This window comes from Chrysemys picta, chromosome 3 (assembly GCF_011386835.1).
Source record: "Chrysemys picta bellii isolate R12L10 chromosome 3, ASM1138683v2, whole genome shotgun sequence".
In the NCBI taxonomy this organism is placed as follows: domain Eukaryota; kingdom Metazoa; phylum Chordata; order Testudines; family Emydidae; genus Chrysemys; species Chrysemys picta.
Window position 1 is genome coordinate 141,760,569 of NC_088793.1, and position 20,612 is coordinate 141,781,180.

At 39.1% G+C, this 20,612-nt stretch overlaps 1 protein-coding gene across 3 annotated transcripts in view; it reads right to left on the minus strand.

The window, feature by feature from the left end:
• The window catches only part of AHCTF1 (AT-hook containing transcription factor 1), a 75,378-nt gene that overhangs the window by 46,713 nt on the left and 8,053 nt on the right, over positions 1–20,612 (minus strand). For all 3 annotated transcript variants that reach the window (XM_005311505.5, XM_042845840.2, XM_065589179.1), the window contains exons 2-6: positions 12,443–12,569; positions 11,950–12,203; positions 4,946–5,126; positions 3,771–3,978; positions 623–739 (exon numbers count right to left, since the gene is read on the minus strand). In XM_005311505.5, the coding sequence (XP_005311562.2) occupies positions 623–739; positions 3,771–3,978; positions 4,946–5,126; positions 11,950–12,203; positions 12,443–12,563 (881 nt within the window). In that variant the 5' untranslated portion in view covers positions 12,564–12,569. The remainder of the gene's footprint in view (positions 1–622; positions 740–3,770; positions 3,979–4,945; positions 5,127–11,949; positions 12,204–12,442; positions 12,570–20,612) is intronic.

Below are 20,612 nucleotides of genomic sequence, written 5' to 3' on the forward strand. Positions count from 1 at the left end.
AAAACCAGACAAAACACTAGAAAATTGCTCTAGGAACAAGACATTTCTAGGTGTTCAACTCAGTAGGTCCTGTCCCTCTTACTTGCAGGAGTTCTATGAAAGCTACCTAAAAGTCAAGTATAAAGCTTTTTGTAAAATACAAAAAATAAAGTCTTTTGCATGGCTGCAACTTTCGGTGGCATTTCACAAGTGCTATAATGATTTAAGTTCTATTTACGAGAGCAATTAAGATTCACAGTACCATTTTGTAGGAAGAAGGCAACAGATTGAAGTTACACTTAAAAGCCTCACTACTTCTCAGCTATTATAGAGGTGGCAGTTGTGGTTCCATTGTCAAGATTAAACTGAGTGCACTTACATTTTCCAAGTGATCAAAAACAATTTTTTTGAAAAAAATGCCAGAGCAGATTCAAAAAGATTACAAGATTGAAATTATTCATAGCTACAACACTACATATTGGCCCTTCAACTGGAAACAAAAATGCAATATTAAGGGATCAATTCTCCAATTAGTAGCCCCGGTAAAGATTTACATTTATAACAAGTTCAGAGTTGCACATGTATACCCACTCAGTTAGTTGGACAACAGATCAGTTAGTTTTCTAAATCAGTCTTCACTGACCTTTCTTGTGTAGACTGAACTGCCCATAAGTAACAGCAATTGCGGGGATCATTTTCAGGTTCTTGAAAAGTAACAGCATAGACAGGTATCCTCCCTCCTTCTAGCTGAAAGTGGTATCTAGAACAAAGTGTGTGGGAGGGAATTAATTGGGTGATTAGATGTCTGACATTTATCTTTCCAAGTGTTCCAATCAGCACTTCAAAAGCCCACACCATTTTCTCATGCCAGAAATACTTACAATTATTTAAAAGTTTTAATTTTAGAGAACATTTTTAACAATTTCAGAAGGATTTAACAAAGCTAGGCAATCGAGCAACATGACTGCAAATAAACTTCAATGTAAATAAGTACAATATTATGAACATCTGGACTACTCACATCTATTGATGTGTTCTATGTTTTTTCCTGGGTGACTGTAGCTAAACGAGCAGTCAGCATGAATGGGGGGGGGGGGGGGGGGGGAGGGTGAATCTGCTCAAACCACAAATGATGGCCAAAAGAGCACACAAGTAGTTGGGTTACTTTTAGGACTTTTACCTGTTTATCTTTTGACCAGACCAGAATTTTTCCAAAAATGCCATGTAATTTGTTTAATCCAGCTATGTAAAATAAAGTTTATCTTTCCACAGACTCACTTGAATTGGAAAGACCTTCCAATGAGTCTGTCTGGTCATTCAGTGACAGACCTGCGGGTGGCTATATTACAACAGAAAAACTTCAAAAACAGACTCCAACGAGAAACTGCTGAGCTAGAATTGATATGCAAACTAGACACAATCAACTCCGGTTTGAATAAGGACTGGGAATGGCTGAGCCATTACAGACATTGAATCTGTCTCCCCTTGTTAGTATTCTCACACTTGTTATCTAACTGTCTGTCTGTACTAGGCTAGCTTGATTATCACTTCAAAAGTTTTTTTTTCTCTTAATTAATTGGCCTCTCAGAGGTGGTAAGACAACTCCCACCTGTTTATGCTCTCTGTATGTGTGTATATATATCTCCTCAATATATTTTCCATTCTATATGCATCCGAAGAAGTGGGCTGTAGTCCACGAAAGCTTATGCTCTAATAAATTTGTTAGTCTCTAAGGTGCCACAAGTCCTCCTGTTCTTCTTTTTGCGGATACAGACTAACACGGCTGCTACTCTGAAACCTTCTAATCCAGTGGTTCTCAACCTTTCCAAACTACCGTACCCCTTTCAAGAGTCTGATTTCAGTCCCAGGCAGCAGGGCTTAGCTTTGTGGGGCCCCCTGTGGTGTGGGGCTCAAGGCAATTTCCCTGCTTGCCACCCCGTAATGCCAGCCCTGCACTTGCAACCCCCTAAACCTATCCCACAATCCCAGGTTGAGAAACACTGATATAGCATATAGAGCAGTATAGACAAGTCATTATCTATATGAAATTTTAATTTGTACTGACTTCATTAGTGCTTTTTATGTAGCCTGTTGTAAAACTAGGCAAATATCTAGATGAGTTGACGTACCCCTGGAAGACCTCTGCATACCCCCTGGTTGAGAACCACTATTCTAATCTATCCCCTGCATTGTTGTAGGATCAATGCTTTTTCTCTCCTTTGACACTTCTAGTAGAAATGTCCAGCTTTGAACATCTCGAACAATGGAGTAGCTTGTTCCATTTAACTGAAGTTTTACCTAAAACCATCTCCATGCATCTGAAGTGGGTTTTTTACCCACAAAAGCTTATGCCCAAACAAATCTGTCAGTCTTTAAGGTGCCACCTACTCCTCGTTGTTTTGTGGATACAAACTAACACAGCTACTCCTCTGATACTCGGTACCTAAAACCATTTCTTTCTTCCTTCTTTCCTTGATGATTAACAGAAGTGGTTTGAGATAATTTATAACATGTCCTCTGGAATGGTGCTTGAAGCATGAACGGGCACACTTCAGATGATGTAACAAGAAGCGGGCAGCACTGCAAATGTAAACAAACTTGTTTCTCTGAATGAGTTGCTGAACAAGAAGTAGGACTGAGTGGACTTGTAGGCTCTAAAGTTTTACATTGTTTTGTTTTTGAGTGCAGTTATTTTTTGTACATAATTCTATATTTGTAAGTTCAACTTTAATGATAAAGAGATTGCACTATAGTACTTGTATTAAGTGAACTGAAAAATACTATTTATTTTATTTTTTTACAGTACAAATATTTGTAATCAAAAATATAAATTGAGCTCTTTACACTTTGTATTCTGTGTTGTAACTGTAATCAATATATTTGAAAATGTAGAAAACATCCACAAATATTTAAATAAAAGGTATTCTATTATTGTTTAACAATGCTATTAATTATTTTAAAATCACTTGACAGCCCTAATTTCAATCTGTTCCACTGGTCTCATCTAAGATTTTAAGTAGTCACAGAGATATTGCTAAACAGTTATGTAATTAATATACTTTAACTTTGTAAAGAAGTACACCTAGCTGTGACAAGGTCTTGGAAAAATCATTACAGTAAAATCAATGTCTCTTCTAAATTTCCATTATTCACTAAACACTACTAAAGATTGAACTACTTTTCCTTAGTTTTACACAAAGCAGTTCTCTCAAATTCTAGTTCAGGGGTAGGCAACCTGTGGCACGTGAGCTGATTTTCAGTGGCACTCACACCGGTCCGGGGGGCTCTGCATTTTAATTTAATTTTAAATGAAGTTTCTTAAACATTTTAAAAACCTTATTTACTTTACATACAATAGTTTAGTTATATATTATAGACTTATGGAAAGAGACCTTCTAAAAACGTTAAAATGTACGACTGGCACGCGAATCCTTAAATTAGAGTGAATAAATGAAGACTCGGCCCACCACTTCCGAAAGGTTGCCGACCCCTGTTCTAGTCATTAACCTACTTTAATGAAACATATCTACAAGCCTTGTAACCAAGATTCTTTATTTTATAGATGAAGCAGTTAAAGGAACTAGTTAAGAGAAAGAAGAAAAAAAAATATCAGTTAAAGCCACTAAAAAGATTAATCTAGAACTGGCTTCTAAAGGTTTCAATACTGTATTCAAGAATTTCAACACTCAGCATTCAATCAAAGTTACTTTTCTATTTAACCTAAATTAGTTAAGTGAAATAACTGAGTTCCCCGCCTCCAGATATTGACACACATATAAAGGCATACTTACTCCTTCTTCAAGGTTTTCATATTCCACAGTGAAAGATAGCCATCTGAGAATCCCACAACCAGCTGATTGCTCCTGCTTATGTAGCATAAGGTTGTTACAGCTGCTCCAGATGGACTTAGTAACTGGAAACAGAGATGTCGCCCCTCTCTGGTAACAGCTTCTCTTATTTGTGGGATTTCAGCAGGGATCCCGGTGATCACTTCTAGGTCTACACACACACACACAAGATCGTGCAACATAAGAGACTGCATTCTTCAGCTTTTTCAGGATAGATGTTAAGAGCTTAGCATTATGCTATATATTACCTAATACCCTATTCCCTGTCAAATGTGCATTGTATGCAATGTTTTCAATTAGTATTTATAATTCAAGTTCATTTTAAGAACATAGGAATTATCAAATTAGATTAGACCAGTAGTCCATCTAGACCAGTATTCTGTCCCAGATACTCTGAAATACAAAAATCTGCATAATAGACAATTATGAAATAGATTGGCTCACAGGGTAAGTTTCTTTCTAGACCCTGTCAGTCAGTGGTTTACTTATGCCCTAAAGCATGAAGTTTATTTATATCCTTTAAGCCCATATTCAAAAGCAACCCCCACTATGAAGCCACTGACTAAGATATCTCCATAATAATGGAACGTTGGATGCAATTGAGATATTCCAAATGCAGTTTTGCTTATTTTTTAAATTAGGGTTTTTTAAAAATGTTCCTCTTCTTTCCTTCACATGCCCATGCAGAGTCATTTTCATTTAAACCAAGTGTTTTAAAAAACGGTTACCTAAAATTACGTACAAGATCATATTTAGGCATTTAAGACTCCTTCTTCCATTGAAGTCAAAGGCAAACTTCCACCAACTTCAGTGGTGTAGGATCAGGCTATGCATGAGGATTTAAGAACCTAATTTTACGCTTTTTAAAAAAAGTTTTGGCCTTAAGAACCAGGAGATTAGAACATCTTTCAAAGAAAGAATTAGCACATCAGCTAAGAATTCATGGTGTCAAGTAGTCTTCATTTTCAGCAGTCTTCAACCAAACATATCTTAAAGACACAGGATGCTTATATTTTATCAGATTGGAAAAAATGGAGTGCACATTCCTCATTTAGGAAACTTGAATTTTCTTACTTCTCGACCAGAAAATCTGTTTAAATTTAAAAACGCTAATTTACCTGATGCCTCTATTTCATTCTGACTACATGACAAATCATCCAAACAAAGGTCAATCAGCAGGATATGACCAACATCTGTAACCACAGCTGCCACACCAAAAAGCCATCGCAGACTCTGGTGCAAATGCTGAGTGCTGACACGGGCTCCACCATGATTAATTATGGGTTCAATAGCAGTTACCTACAAGAAAACTGCATGTTAATTTTTAAGCAATTTGACAAACTATAAATAAAGTTTTGCAATGTAGTACAGGGCAGAAGTTGGCATATTAGTAATACAATTCTGTATTTACATTCTTATTCATAAGATTCAAAAGCAAAGTATTTCCTCAGATTATTAAAAAAAAATTACAGCCCTGAGCAGGAGAAAGAAGGGAGTTCATTATATCCGCTAATTTTTTTTAGAGGAATGTCCTAAGATACTGAACTACAATTCTTTCTATTAAATAAAATACTCTTTAAATGGTGCTCTCTAATATTGCAGCTCACCACTTTCAGTTACCTGTTTGAAAACAATATTAAGGCAAATACCCATTAAAAAAAAAAGGCAAAAAAAAAGCTTTGTATTAAAAGCTCAAATTGCAAGCTGATTCTTCCTCCGCTCATCTGATGAAAAACATTACCAATGTGAAGGACAGTGCCTTTCCTGTGAAAATAAATTGTACTTGCTATGTAAATCTCATGAAGTTTTAGGTGTTCTGTAATTATACTATGTAGTAACTAACCTGCCTAGAAAGAGGGGCCATTTTCACGGTAATTAAACATTCTCACCAACAACTGAAGGCAATTATCAGGATAAGACTATGCAAACCACATACATACATATATACATGTACACACATACATATATAGGTTGCATTTGATTAGATTAACCAAAAAAAAAAATCTGAGGAAGTTAGAAATAAGGTCTTTTTAAATGCACATCCCCATGTACTTTTGGGAATACTAACAGAGGAAATCAAGCCTAAAACAATATTGTGAGAGACCACCATCTGTCTTATATGCAAAGCTTGCCTTGGCTGAACAGGAAGAAATGAAATGAATTACTGGTAATGAAAGCATTTTCTCTAGTTAATTTAAGATTAAAAATGTGACTCTGGATGTGCTAAAGTGCATCCCAGGAAAATACTCAACACTACAGTAGAAGTTTTAATGTGCAGCTTTCTGCACTAAAACTGTACCACAACATAGCAACATATGCTATCCTTTGATTCTCTTATGAATTAGAAGCTGAGCATAGCACACAACAGAAATAATGGAATGTTGTGTGTCATGGGGGGGATGGTTATATATAGCACCCTACCAAATTCACAGGGCAGGGGGTTCTACCATGCGCCAGGCTAGTCCTGTCCCGGGCTGGGAAGGGACAGGACTTCCTGTTCCCCTGCAAGGGCCGCTCTGGGAGCCAGGTCAGACCCACTTCCGGGAAACTCCCCCAGCTGCAGGAAGCTCCACTGCTACTACCTGGGAGACCAGTTCTGAATGCAGCACAGAAGCAAGGGTGGCTGTCAGCCCCCTGACCTGGGTGGGGGTCTGCGGCCCCAGCTATCAGCCTCCCCAACTCGAGTCGGGGACTGACAGTAAAACCATGGTATATGGTAACCCACGCCTATACCCTGCATCCCTCACTTCTGCGCTGCTGTTGGCATGGCTTTAGAGCTGGGCGCCTGGCCAGCAGCCACTGCGCTCTCTGGCTGCCCAGCTCTGAAGGCAGCACCCCTGCTGGCAGCAGGGCAGAAGTAAAGGTGGCAATCCCACAACCCCCCTACAATAGTCTTGTGACACTCCCCCCATCCCATGACCTACTTTTGGGTCAGGACCCCCACAGTTACAACACCCTGAAATTTCACATGTAAACATCTGAAACCATGAAATTGACTATTTTAAAAATCCCATGACTGTGAAATTGACCAAAATGGACTGTGAGTTTGGTAGGGCCCTAGTTATGTAAGAAGAACAGGACAAAAAGTCCCTTGCTTCACATGTTAGCCAGAGGGGAGAAAAAAATACATCTGGAAGCTACACGGTACATATGCACTGGAGTTGGAGGAGTAATTTCTAGCTGGGGTAGACATACATCCACTAGCTTTGACAGTGCACTAAAATCAGCAGCATGTGTGGCAGTATAGGCTAGCCACCCTCAGCACTTACATGGGGTCACAGATGGGATCATACTTGAGATAGCTAGGCTGTCCCACCACGGCAGCAACCCCGCTATTTTTAGCATGTTAGCTCAATCAAAGCTAGTATACAAAATTACACCTCCAGCTCCACTGCAGACATACCCTCAGTCAGGGTTTATTGTGGTTACACAGCCATGGAATCCAGCTTTCATGTCAGTTCATGTCACAGCAATTCTTATCTTAGCAGTATCTATAGCAATTTCAATTGCCATCTTTGGCTCCAGATTTCTATAACTCAAGCTTCCTGTTTCCCACACTAGTCAAAGGATTGTCAACAAATTTTTAAAATGGATTAAAAACCTTGCTGAATTAGTCCTGGTGGCAGTAATAAGAAGAGAAGCACTGCAGTAGGATGCTTGCTGAACTCCCTTTCTACAAATGCTGCTTCTGTTTTTTTTTCTTTATGTAGCTTTTTTCTTTAACATCTGGCTGCAAATAAAAGTCTTTTGTTGCTTTAACATATAATCTTCCTAGCACTTCCCTGATTTCGACTTTACTTTTCCATGCGGGAGCCTCTGAAACAGTGTATTTTTTCCCCCACTGTGCTACAGCCTGGATTTTTGTGTTTCCCTATGCCATTGCCAACTCATATTCCAGAAATGAGCAGACAAAGGGAACTTTCCCCGGCTCACTGAATCTGAATGTTATTCTTCTGCTACCATGTAAATCAGAAAAGTATGTGAAAATGTTTGATACTTTCTCAAAGCAACCATTTAAAAGTGCTAAACCTGTGTGTCACTGATGTGGTCCATTTTTAGATTCCATTAAAAACACTTTTGAAGCAGAATATTTTTAGTCACACCTTTGTTTGTTTATTTTGCTAATTTGTTTTTAATTCACTCCTTGGGAATGATTACTACTTTTAATATGAAAACACTCTTATGTTAAAGCTAAGTTAGGTGTTAACAGTTTGACACCTTGGCCCAGAGATCCCAAATTAGTGTAACTGGCATAATTTAATTGACTTCTAAAGAGGTATGACAATGTTTATCAGCTGAGAATCTAGCCCATAATTTCAAGAGTTCATTAATGCCTTAAAAAAAAGGGGGGGGGGGAGGAGTGGACAGAAGAAATGAATTACAGAAAATGAAAGCTAAACATTTTGTTTGAAGTTTTATTAAAAACAATAGCAAGCATTAAATCATGTTAAATGTGTCGAACACAAAACTTATCCACACAGGGCTACAAAGCCAAGAGAACAGCTTAAATATTTTAGTAATGAAGTTTACAGCAAATTGGTGAAAGACTGAACACACATTAAATAATTAGTTCTTTGTCTACACTGACTTATTTGCTTCTCTACGTTCCTAGTCACAGCTCAGGGCATTCCAATCCAATTCAGTGACTGCTTCTAATTCCTGATTAAACTAACCTGAGTCTAATGGAAAGACTGGTAAAAAGCAAAATGAAAGCCACTGGTCAAACACGTTTGTAAAAATGTATACTGTTTATTCAAATCTTCCTTGGGCATATATGAAATGTATACCACATAATGTAAGTCTGTATAGAACACAAGGTTATCAACAGTAAAAAAAAAAAAAAATTTCAGATAAACTCTTGCCTTCTCTCTAAAGTTTCCAAGCCTTTACCACCCAACAGCCAGCCTCCCCGATAAATACCTTCATGCTTTCTCCACACAATTTTTAATGCATGGGAAAAACTCTGTAACATAATCCACATTCAGTATTTAATTCTCTTTAAAAATCCCTCCTGAAGACTCACCTCTGCCAAGATACCTACAAAACTCTACTTGCTGATCATGGCTAGGAAAAGTGATGACCTGTGACCATCCCTCTTACCTTGCCTTCCTTTCCCTACTTCCTTTGTCCTATTAACTTCCCATTGCTTACCCAACCTGAATCTCAATTAATCTTTTTTGAAAAGCCCAATAAAACATGTAACAAAACTATGCCAATTCTTCACCTCATTAATTGCTTATATGTTATGTACCATCGTCTACCCTTCATTGTTTGTCTTGTAGACTAAGCCCTTCAGGGCAGAGAAAAAAGTCTCCTGTTAGTCCAGCACCTAGCACAATGGGACCCTAATTCCCAATGGGACCTTTGAGTGCTACTATAATGTAAGTGCTTACTACTACAGATGACACCCAAGAGTTTAAAAACCCCCACAAAAGGTAAGACAAACTGTTCAGAAAAGGGAGGCAGTGAAAGAAGTCATTGTGAAGGCAACTCAAATTGTTGCAGACACTAAGGTGATTAAAGTGCAAAGAATCCTTCATGCTCCTAGCAATCTGATTTGGACATTGTCTACATTCAGAAAATTTGCATAGTTATTAACTACATTGATTTAATAACAGTTTTCAATGGTGAAAAGAATTGATGGTAGCTACACCAGTGAAAGCTTTCTGAATGTAGACAAAACCATAGTGAGAGGGGTACCCATGAATCAGACGTGCCAGTGCAAGGGAGAAGGAACTGTCAGTTAAATGCTTAGAAAGATCTCTATACTTCCCACAACAAAACAGGTTTATATAACTAGGGCTACATCCTCACTAAGGGGGGGTGGGGGGGGGGGGGGAGAGGTCGTCCGATCATATCGGAGCCGACTTACCCCGCTGTGAGAACGGCGGCAAATCGACCTCCGCAGCTCCCCTGTCGACGGCGCTTACTCCTACCTCCGCTGGTGGAGTACAAGCGTCGATTTGGGGATCGATTGTGGCATCCTGACGAGACGCGATAATTCGATCCCCGAGAGATAGATTTCTACCCGCCGATTCAGGCGGGTAGTGTAGACGTAGCCTAATTTAATTAATAGGTTCTTTGCCTGCATTACTAAAGTTTCACTTACACAACATCGTTGTGGCAATTACAGGAATTAATCACAGAGAAAAGCAGTATTAGGTCAGTATAATATTTTTAAGCTGGCAAAACTATTTAGCAGGTGGAACAAAGGAGAGGTGACCAGCCAACTCTCTGCAGACCACTAAATGTTCTCTGAAGCACAGCTTGAGAACCTCTGGTTTAACAAGGGGCAATATCACCTACTTTCTATTCTTCATTCTGTGGGAGAGGTAGCATTGGGGCTGAGGCCAGTAATGAGTTAACAGAGGGAAGGATAGGTTTTGGGGAAAAGGTGGATATCCGATTCTCCTTCAGTCCCTCTATTCCAAGTTAGAATGTGCCATCGCAGAAAGATACAACACTTTCAACTGGGATCGTTGTTCCATCTCAATAAGCAATAGCTACAACTTTCTATTGGCTAGTTTCCTTAAGAGAAGGGGTGACTGAAGGTCATGAGCAACTCCAGACAGTTAAACCAGTAAAGAAAGTAGGGTCCAAAGTCCAAAATGTTTCTTTTTAGATATTATCTAATTTGGGGTACTAATCATATATGCAGGAAACAGACTTGCAAGGAAGTTGCGCTTCCCACTAGATGCAAGCTCACCTGTGGACATGAAGATAACTGGTTTGCTAATGCCCCCTGCCTTATTCCAAAACACAAGAGAAAGTTCACAAGTCTAAGTGCAGTGTCTCCGGTTAGCTAGTTTGAGATTCTAGGGGAGTCGTTGTAATTTATTTACAACACGATCAATTTCTAAGATTTGGAATTTTATTAAAGAGGTTGCCATTTTACTCTAAGAGCTATTAAGAATGTGTGTGGGAAGGGGGCCTAAAGTATACAGGGTTTGGTTGTTTTTAGGTTTATATGGACAACTGGCTATTCACATCTTTCATCCCCTTCTACTCACAAAAATGTAGGATTGGAAGGGACCTCGAGAGGTCATCTACTCCAGCCCCCTCTTTTGAGAGACCTAGCAGACCAAGTAGACTTAGACCATCCTTAACAGATGTTTGGCTAACTTGTTCTTAAAAATCTTGACTGATGGGGATTCCACAGTCTTCCTTGGAAGCCTATTCCAGATTTTAATTATTCTTATAGTTAGAACAATTTTCCTAATATCTAACCTAAACCTCCCTTGCTGCAGATTAAGTCCATTACTTCTTGTCCTACTTTTGGTGGACACGGAGGACAGTAATCAATTGTTCTCTTTATAACAGACCTCAACATATATGAAGATTTAATTCCCTCCCAGTCTTCTTTTCTCAAGACTAAACATGCCCAATGTTTTTAACCTTTCCTCATAGCTCTGGTTTCCTAAGCCTTTTATCATTTTTGCTGCTTTCCTCTGGACCCTCCAGTTAATCCATGTCTTTCCTAAACTGTGGCACCCAAAACTGGACACAACACTCCAGTTGAGGCCTCACCAGTGTCGAACAGAGAAAGACAATTAGATATGACACTCCTGTTTTCACACCCCAGAATGATATTAGCCTTTTTCACAACTGAGTCACACAGCTGGCTCATACCCAATTTATGATCCACTATAACCCCCAGATACTTTTCTGCAGTACTACTCCCTAGACAGTTATTCCCCATTTTGCATTTGATTTTTCTTTCCTGACTGTAGTACTTTGCACTTGTCTTTACTGAATTTCATCTGGTTGATTTCAGACCAACTGCCCAATTTATCAAGATCATTTTTAACTCTAGTCCTGTCCTTCAAAGTGCTAGCAACCCCTACCAGCTTGGAGTCACTTTGAATAATGCAATTGCTAAGAAACCTGTAGTATCTTGTTCTGTAGTACAAGTGAAATTCTTTTTTTTTTTTTTTTTTTTTACTTTCAGCATTAGTTAAGAGACAGTTGGTACCTTCCAACCCAAGTTTTGATATCAAGACTAAGTCCACTATGTATTGTAAGTTGATATTTTTGCAGCCATCAATATAAAACCTTCCTCGAAACACAATTCTATGGCATACAACAGAATAGAAGCTTTGCTTTTAGATTAAAAAGTACGTACCCTTCCTGGAAGAACAACTGCTTTAACCACTCTTGATACTCCAAGGTCATACAGACAGAGAACACTCCCTTCTGCTTCTTCCAATCCAACTAGTAGTCCAGTTCTTTTCTGCCAGGAAAATTCCTTCACTACAAGGACAGTGGGTGGGTGTTCATTTACTCCATTAAAACGATATGCAGACAGCCGTTCTCCCGTGATAGAGTTTACTACCTCAAGCTGAGGACCACAGGCCAAGCAAGCCAGGCCATTTCTCCCTAGAAAGAAGTAAGGGGAAAAGTTTATGTAAGAATGATAAACACAGAAGGATTCATTTGAAATTATAAGATATTAGATTATGATGTGGGGATGAGTCCTCCCAAAATAGTTTAGTTCTTAATGGAGCCAACACATTTTACTTGTGAAATGTATCACTACTGTGTGTATTTAGATAACCCACAGTCACAAGTAATTATTAATTCCAACACAATACCAAGTTTCAGAGGAAGATGATTACCTCCAGCAAACTTCCCACGAAGTACAGATTCCAGTGTTATCTCATCTTCTCCAAGTGCTTGAACAGTCACTTCTGGAAATTGCAGCAGACTGCTTGTTACCTGAGCTGTTAGGTCTCGCATATTTCACTGTAAATAAAGAACTACAATAAATAAGTGTACTTAGTCAGCACCTAACAAATCTGACATTTTATAAAAGAGTTTATCAATCAATACAACACTCCGAATTATCCGTAGTTCTTTCCATCATATCCAATAGTATCAAAATATTTCTCCCTACAACTTCCTCCTAAATACCTATGTACAAGTATATTGTAGCAACTTAAATGGCCCATTTTGTAAATTTTGGCAACTAATTTAAACCACCACCTTTGGATAGAGATAGGAGACACAGATTGACTTTCAAACCATTTTTCTTTTCCCCAAGAATTGGAATATTCATCTCATGATGAAAAAAAAAAAAAGATCAGAAAGAACTGTCTAATTTTTTTTTTTTTTTAAATAAAAAAGTCAATTCTTCCTCTGTCCCCTCACCCACTGATGACTACTTTTGATCCTTAGGCTTATAAACAAGCAAAAACTTTAGTGCCATAAAACTATTTGTCTACATCAGCTGCTCAGTGCACGTTCCACTTTCTCAGCCACTCACTCTTGTACATTCAGGCAGGAATAATAAGGCCAACTAGTGACCCCACAGAGTAGTGTGCTGAATTTCTTGCTCTTTAGATGCCTGTAAGGTCATCAGTAACCTGAAGGGCAACAGTACTAATGCCATAAGAACGGTCGTACTGGGTCAGACCAAAGGTCCATCTAGCCCAGTATCCTGTCTACCGACAGTGGCCAATGCCAGGTGCCCCAGAGGGAGTGAACCTAACAGGTAATGATCAAGTGATCTCTCTCCTGCCATCCATCTCCACCCTCTGACAAACAGAGGCTAGGGACACCGTTCCTTACCCATCGTGGCTAATAGCCATTAATGGACTTAACCTCCATGAATTTATCCAGTTCTCTTTTAAACGCTGTTATAGTCCTAGCCTTCACAACCTCCTCAGGTAAGGAGTTCCACAAGTTGACTGTGCACTGCGTGAAGAAGAACTTCCTTGTATTTGTTTTAAACCTGCTGCCTATTAATTTCATTTGGTGACCCCTAGTTCTTGTATTATGGGAATAAGTAAATAACTTTTCCTTATCTACTTTCTCCACATCACTTATAATTTTATATACCTCTATCATATCCCCCCTTAGTCTCCTCTTTTCCAAGCTGAAAAATCCTAGCCTCTTTAATCTCTCCTCATATGGGACCCTCTCCAAACCCCTAATCATTTTAGTTGCCAAGGTTATGGCAGGTAAGTAAATGAGGAAGAACTTAAGTCTATCCACTTACTTGTTAGTAAAATAGTAACTGTTAGTTAAAACAATCTTTTTTAAAAGATATTTCAATTCACCATTAAGCATTGGGGTTTTTTGTTCCCTCCCCCTTAATTGTATAGTTTATTTTGGCAATTATTCCTCCTCATGTTAGAGCACAACAAATAAGGGCCTCCAACAGTCTGTTGAGTTCATGGACTTTGACCATTAGCTCAGCAAATCTTTTTGAAATTCCATTGCCTCTGGTGTAGATTTAAAGAATTTTTCAGAAAACAGATCACACACACAGACCCAACAATAGATTATCAACCAGGTCAACAGGTAAGATATTGTGCAGTGTTTTTTTTAATGACAAATTTGTGGTTCTATTATAAATCTATTCTTGGAGATAATCAGTGAACTCATTTGAGGATATAATACAATAAATTTCAGAATGGATCTAATAGAAAAGAAACAGTTGGATACAAACTGTTAGAATAACAAAATCTACAAAATACTCCTTCTCTGGGATCTTTCTAGTAAAGGGCTTGATGTTTTAGGACCACAACTTTCCAAGATCTCTTCCTTTTGACTCCTTTCACAGTATTCTGACACTCCAGATAGAATATTTTTAATGTGGTACTTTGGGACTCAAATAATACTTCTGATTCCCAGGAAGACTCATCTTATCAAATTTCAGAGGATGGTTTTATCTTATTGCATAGGAAATTCATCGGTTTCAAGAAGAGCACGTAGTCACATGTACAGAGATAAGTGTCTCTATTTCCAGCAAGAAACTCCTTTTGGAGGAAAAACCTTTAATGTTTTGATACAAGAAGTCAGAGTTTGACTCCGCAGGAATAAAAGCTGTGTTATCATGGGGACTTCAATCTGAGTGACATATGCTGGAGGTCTCATCCTGCCAGTACTAAAACATCCTCAGAATTTCTAGAAGTTATAGATGACAGTTTCTTAACTGAAGAAGTATTGCATCCGACACAGGGGAATTCTGTATTAGACCTCATCTGATAGATAAAGAGGAATTGATATAGAATTAAAAACTATTGATAGTTTACAAGTGATTATGGCTTGATTACATTTATGTACAAAGAGAATAAAATTCAAACCAGTAGTAAATAAATATATACACACACACACACGCGCGCACTTTAAAAGGGCCAATTTCACAAAGCTGGAAACCATTTTGAATCAAATCAGGTAGGAGAAAAATGTGAATTTCAATGGGGAACTATTTAAGAATAGTTTACTAGATGCCCCAAACCCCACAATTCCCTGATCAAGAAGGACAGCCATCCTGGTTAAAAAGCCAACCTGGCTTAGAGGGAAAGTGAAAGCAGATATAAAAAATAAAAACACCACAAATGGAAGTTGATAGCAATGAATATAAATCAGAGGCTAGGAATTGAAGAAAACTGAAGCCAAAGGGGACAAATAAAAATCTACAGCCAGCAGAGTTAAGGACAATAAGAAGGAATTTTTAATTTGTACCAGGAACAAACGGAATCCTAATAATGGTACAGGTCCATTACTAGATGGAAACAGTAGAGTTGTCAACAATAATGCAAAAAAGGCAAAAGTCTTCAATAAATATTTCTGTTCTGTATTTTGGAAAAAGTCAGATGTAGTTATATGACATAACGATAATATACCATCCCAACAGTAACTAAGCAGGATGTTTAGCAACAGCTGCTAAAAATGTCTAGCTTTAAATCAGCGGGTCCAGATAACTTGCATGCAAGAGTTTTAAAATATCTGGCTCAGGTGCTCTCTGGACAATTAGTGTTGATTTTCAACAAGTCTTGGAACATCGGAGAAGTTTCAGAGGACTGGAAAAAAGCTAATGTTGGGCCAATATTTAAAAAAGATAATTACAGGCCTGTCAGCCTGACATTGAACCTAGACAAATGCTGATATGGGACTCAATTAAAAAAATTAAATCAGGGTAATATAATTAATGCCAATCAAGGTAGGTTTATGGAAAATAGATCCTGGCAAACTTAACTTGACTTGACTTTTTGTGAGATTATGAGTTTGGTTGATAATGGTAATATTGTGGATGTAATATACTTAATGTAGGAGCTGGATTTTATAATGTACTATGAGAATTAATGTATGATTTGATTTCATCCTGTCAGCCACCCTTTTTGAACAGCAGAAAGGAATGACAGACCAGAACAATCCTTATGAGTGATTATGGTTGGGGGGAGGGATAGCTCAGTGAGCACTGGCCTGCTAAACCCAGGGTTGTGAGTTCAATCCTTGAGGGGGCCACTTAGGGATCTGGGGCAAAATCAGTACTTGGTCGTGCTAATGAAGGCAGGGGGCTGGACTCGATGACCTTTCAAGGTCCCTTCCAGTTCTAGGAGATAGGATATCTCCATTAATTAAAAAAAAAAATATCCTAAAACAAAAGGGTGACCATAAATTATAATGTCTACTATGGTTTCCTATATGTATTACAAATTAGGCACTCTAGTTAAATATACATTTCTTTGTTTTAAGGTTTAGTAAGTAAGAGACAGGATTCTCTATTGTGTCTATGTTAAGTAGATTAGAGAAACATTGAAGGCCTGGGTCTCAGTGTAAATTGTCTTGGTTATTGATTGTAAAACTTAGCAAGGTTTAATTTGCAATGCCTTTTTGCTCGATATAAAATACCACTGTTTGTATTCTCAATCTGTTTGTGCGAATGAAGAATGTATGCATCAGGAAAAGATAAGGTGTGAAGGCCATTGTTATAACCAGATGGTCAAGGAAGAAGTGAAAAGACTTAAAGGACGTCAAAGAATCATCAACGCGCATCCATGATGAAGGGCAGATAGATGACCCTGAGGTGAAGGCTGGCACCCCTAAGAACAATTGATTAAATCAGAACAAAGGACAGGATGACCCTCTCGGAGGTGTACTGGAATGTAACACGGCTGCTACTCTGAAACCAATTAAGAAGTAACCGGTCACAAACTGACACAGCAAAATCCATAGACCTCAACAGAGGAAAAAAACCTATAAGAACAGGTTTCAGAGTAGCAGCCGTGTTAGTCTGTATCCGCAAAAAGAACAGGAGTACTTGTGGCACCTTAGAGACTAACAAATTTATTAGAGCATTAGAACAGGGTGTTTGGCCATGGGACTTTGGGTTCGTCTTGCCACACTCCAGGTGCATCGGATTGCGACCAACAAGAGCCCAGCTCAACAAGAGCCCAGCTCCACACTCGTGCTCAATCTAAGTGGCCATTAGATTGACTCGAGCTACAACAGACTGGTAACTATGAACATCACTGGCGGGGGGGAAGGGGGAGAAAGAGAGAGAGAGAGTGAAAAGCATATGCTAACTGTTGTATTTTCAATAAATGCTGCGTATTTACCTTCCTCTATAAAGATCCCGTGTGCTTTGTATGAGCATAACTAACACTTCTGATACTGCATTACATTCTGATTAGAATAATACAAAATCAACACAGCACACATTAAATGGAATAAAAACTAGCTAACTGATAGGTCTGAAAATGCAACTGTAAACAGGGAATTATCAAGTGTGTCCTAGTAGGATCCCCCAGATATCACTTCTCGGCCCTATAGTATTGAACATTTTTATCAATGACCTGAAAAAAAACAACATCATTACAGATCAAGTTTACAAATGACACAAAGATTGGGGGAATGGTAAAAAAAAGAATAGGACAGATCACTGATATACAGCAATCTAGATCACTTGGTAAGCAGGATGTAAATAAACAGTATGTGTTTTAATATGGCCAAATGTAGAGTCATACTTCTAGAAATAAATAATGTAGGCCATACTTACAGGTTGGGGGCTCTATCCTGAGAATCAGTGACGCTGAAAAGGGCTTCGGAGTCATGAGCTCTAAGGCCTCGGCTACACTTGCAGCTGTACAGCGCTGTGAGGTAAACCTCTCTTCGTACAGCTGAGTAGGGAAAAGCGCTGCAGTCTGTCCACACTGACAGATGCCAGCGCAGTGGTGTGGCCACACTTGTAACATCTGCAGCTGTGTTGGGAGCGGTGCATTATGGGCAGCTATCCCAGCATTCATGTGGCTGCAACGTGCTTTTCAAAACGGGGGTGGGGTGGGGTGGATTGTGACAGGGAGCGTGGGGGGGGAGAGTGTGCTCTTTGGAGCATGTCAGCTCTCTATTTTGCAAGTTCCGAACTCCCGGCCCCCTGCTCATTCATTTACTCACTCAAAGCAAGCTGCAAACTATTTGCTTTTCTCTGCGGTACGAGCTTTGAAACCGGCACTTCCGCATTCCTGCAGCCGGTCACAACAATGGAGAGGATTGGCCACTTGACAAGGTGATTAATACAGCGCTGCAAGCGTTTACACTCACACCTGTGAGTCGTAGCCACTCCGCTGCAGCTGTTATTTCTCTCGGAGATGTGGAGTACCTGCAGCGGTGTACCCAGGGAGATACAGCGCTGCAAGTGCCCTGCCAGTGTGGACAGGGAGTGAGTTACAGCGCTGGGGGAGGCTTTACAGCTCTGTAACTTGCAAGTGTAGCCAAGGCCTAAGTGTGATACTGTGGCCAAAAGGGCTAATGTGATCCTTGGAAGTATAAACAGAGCAATAGTGAGTTAGAGTTAGGGAGATTATATTACCTTTGTATTTGGCACTGGAGCAACCACTACCAGAATACTATGTCCAGTTCTGGTATCCACAATACAAGAATGATGTTGATAAATTGGAGAGGGTTCAGAGAAGAACCATGGAATTGATGAAAGGATTGAAAACATGCCTTATAGTGAAAGACTCCAAAAGTTCAATCTATTTACCTTTACTAAGAGAAGGTTAAGGGGTTACTTGATCACAGTCTTTAAGTACCTACATGAAGAACAGAAATTTGGTAATAGAGGGCTCTTCAATTTAGCAGACAAGGTATAATGAGATCCAATGGCTGGAAATAGAAGCTAGACAAATTCAGACTAGAAGTAATGTGAATGTTTGTTTGTTTTTTAAAACAGTGAGGGAAATTAATCATCTGAACTATTTAAGAAGTGCTGCGATGGATTCTCTATCATTGGAAAATTTTAAAATCAAGAAAGAGCGTTCTAAAATATATATATGTTCTAGTTCAAACTAGAATTAATTCAGGGAAGTCCTATGGCAAATATTAGAATACAGGCGATCAGACTAGATTATCACAATATTCTTTTCTGGCTGTATAATCTATGGCTTGGAAGGAGGACGTCAAGGCAAGGGCAGTACCTGAATTTTCAGATTTATGAGATTAACAAGAGTAAATTGAGAGCGTCATTCTTGAAATAAAGCACACACAAGTCTCCACAGAAATTTAATGAAAGCACTCCTGTTGTTCTTGGGCCAGTTTTGACCCATGTCCTTTTAAATATCCTTATATATTATGAAGTAGTTACAACTGGTCACTAAGGTTAATCTGAAAGAAATTAATTTGATTCACCAAAATGAACATAAACTACTGAGTAATTAGATGACTGTATTGGTGTAATCTGTCTTTCTGCTCCCTACTGCTTGTCAACTTCACTCCTCATGTCACATCTAAAGTTTAGATTGCAGACTTTTTCAGGCAGGGACCAGGCCTTTTTTAATGTCTTCTGAGAAGAGTTTAGCAAGCTCGGGCAATATAAAATAAATACTGGACAAAGTTTTGTGGGAGAACTTAAAGGCATTAATATCCTGGATGCTCAGATGACAGAACTACATACAGCCAGGTAGAAAAGAATGAGTGACAGTCCAGGTATATAAAAGAATAAAGCTGCTGATTTATGAAAACCAGGTGTGCTAATTAAAAAGAATGTATTTATTTTTTGCATGGGGGGGGTTAAAAGAGTTCTTGACAGTGTAATGAAACTGAATTTTTTAAAAGGTTGTTACAAAATATTAAGACAGACAGACCACGTATAATTCAATACCCTACACTTGCACAAAGGCTTGCCTTCGCATACAGCGCTACAGCTGAGCCGCTGAAACGCTTTAGTAAAGATGCTCCTACGCTGACAAGAGAGCTTCTTCCATCAGTGTAGTCAATCCATCTCCTCAAGAAGTAGTAGCAACAGGAGAAGCTCTTGTTGACATAGCACAGTCTACACCGGGGAATTATCAGTATAACTACATCATTCGGGGGATGGATTTTTCACATACCTGAGCGACGTATAACAGACCTATATCGGTATAACTAGTTATACTGATATAGGTCTGTAGCGTACACCTGGCCCAAGAATCCAGCCCGAGAGAGATAAGCCCTGCCTACACTATGAACAGACCTGATGGTGGCAGTAATAGTCAGGAACAGGTGTGATGGAAAGGGAATTTTTCATATTTTGGATGAATAGTGTATATGCCTCCGTTTCCTTTGTGTGCAGCATGGTTAAGTAGGTGGGGAGGGAAAGTATGTTTATTCTTTGCAGAGATCCAGGTGTGACTGGGGACCATATCTTCTGGGACTCTCCATGGACAATTGCCTGGATTTTGGCATCTAGCAACTAACGACCATGAAGGGCTCATGCTCTGCAGGAAACCAGCCAGGTTTGACCAGCTGGAGAACAAAGGGCTATCGAGGAGGGCCAGGTGACTATGTTTGCCCTGGAACAAGAACAAAGGACTAATGAGGGGTCAGGGGACTGTTAAGGGATCAGAGAGCTCTGGGCTCTGAACTGACCCAGATGGACTATGCTGTAACCTTCTGTTTTCTGTGATAACCAAGGACTTTCCAAGCTGTATTCCAGACATCTAATAAACTCTTCTGCTTTTACAAAACTGGCAGAGAGTCACTCCAGATTAAGGAAACTGGGAGTACATTGCTCCCTTTGGG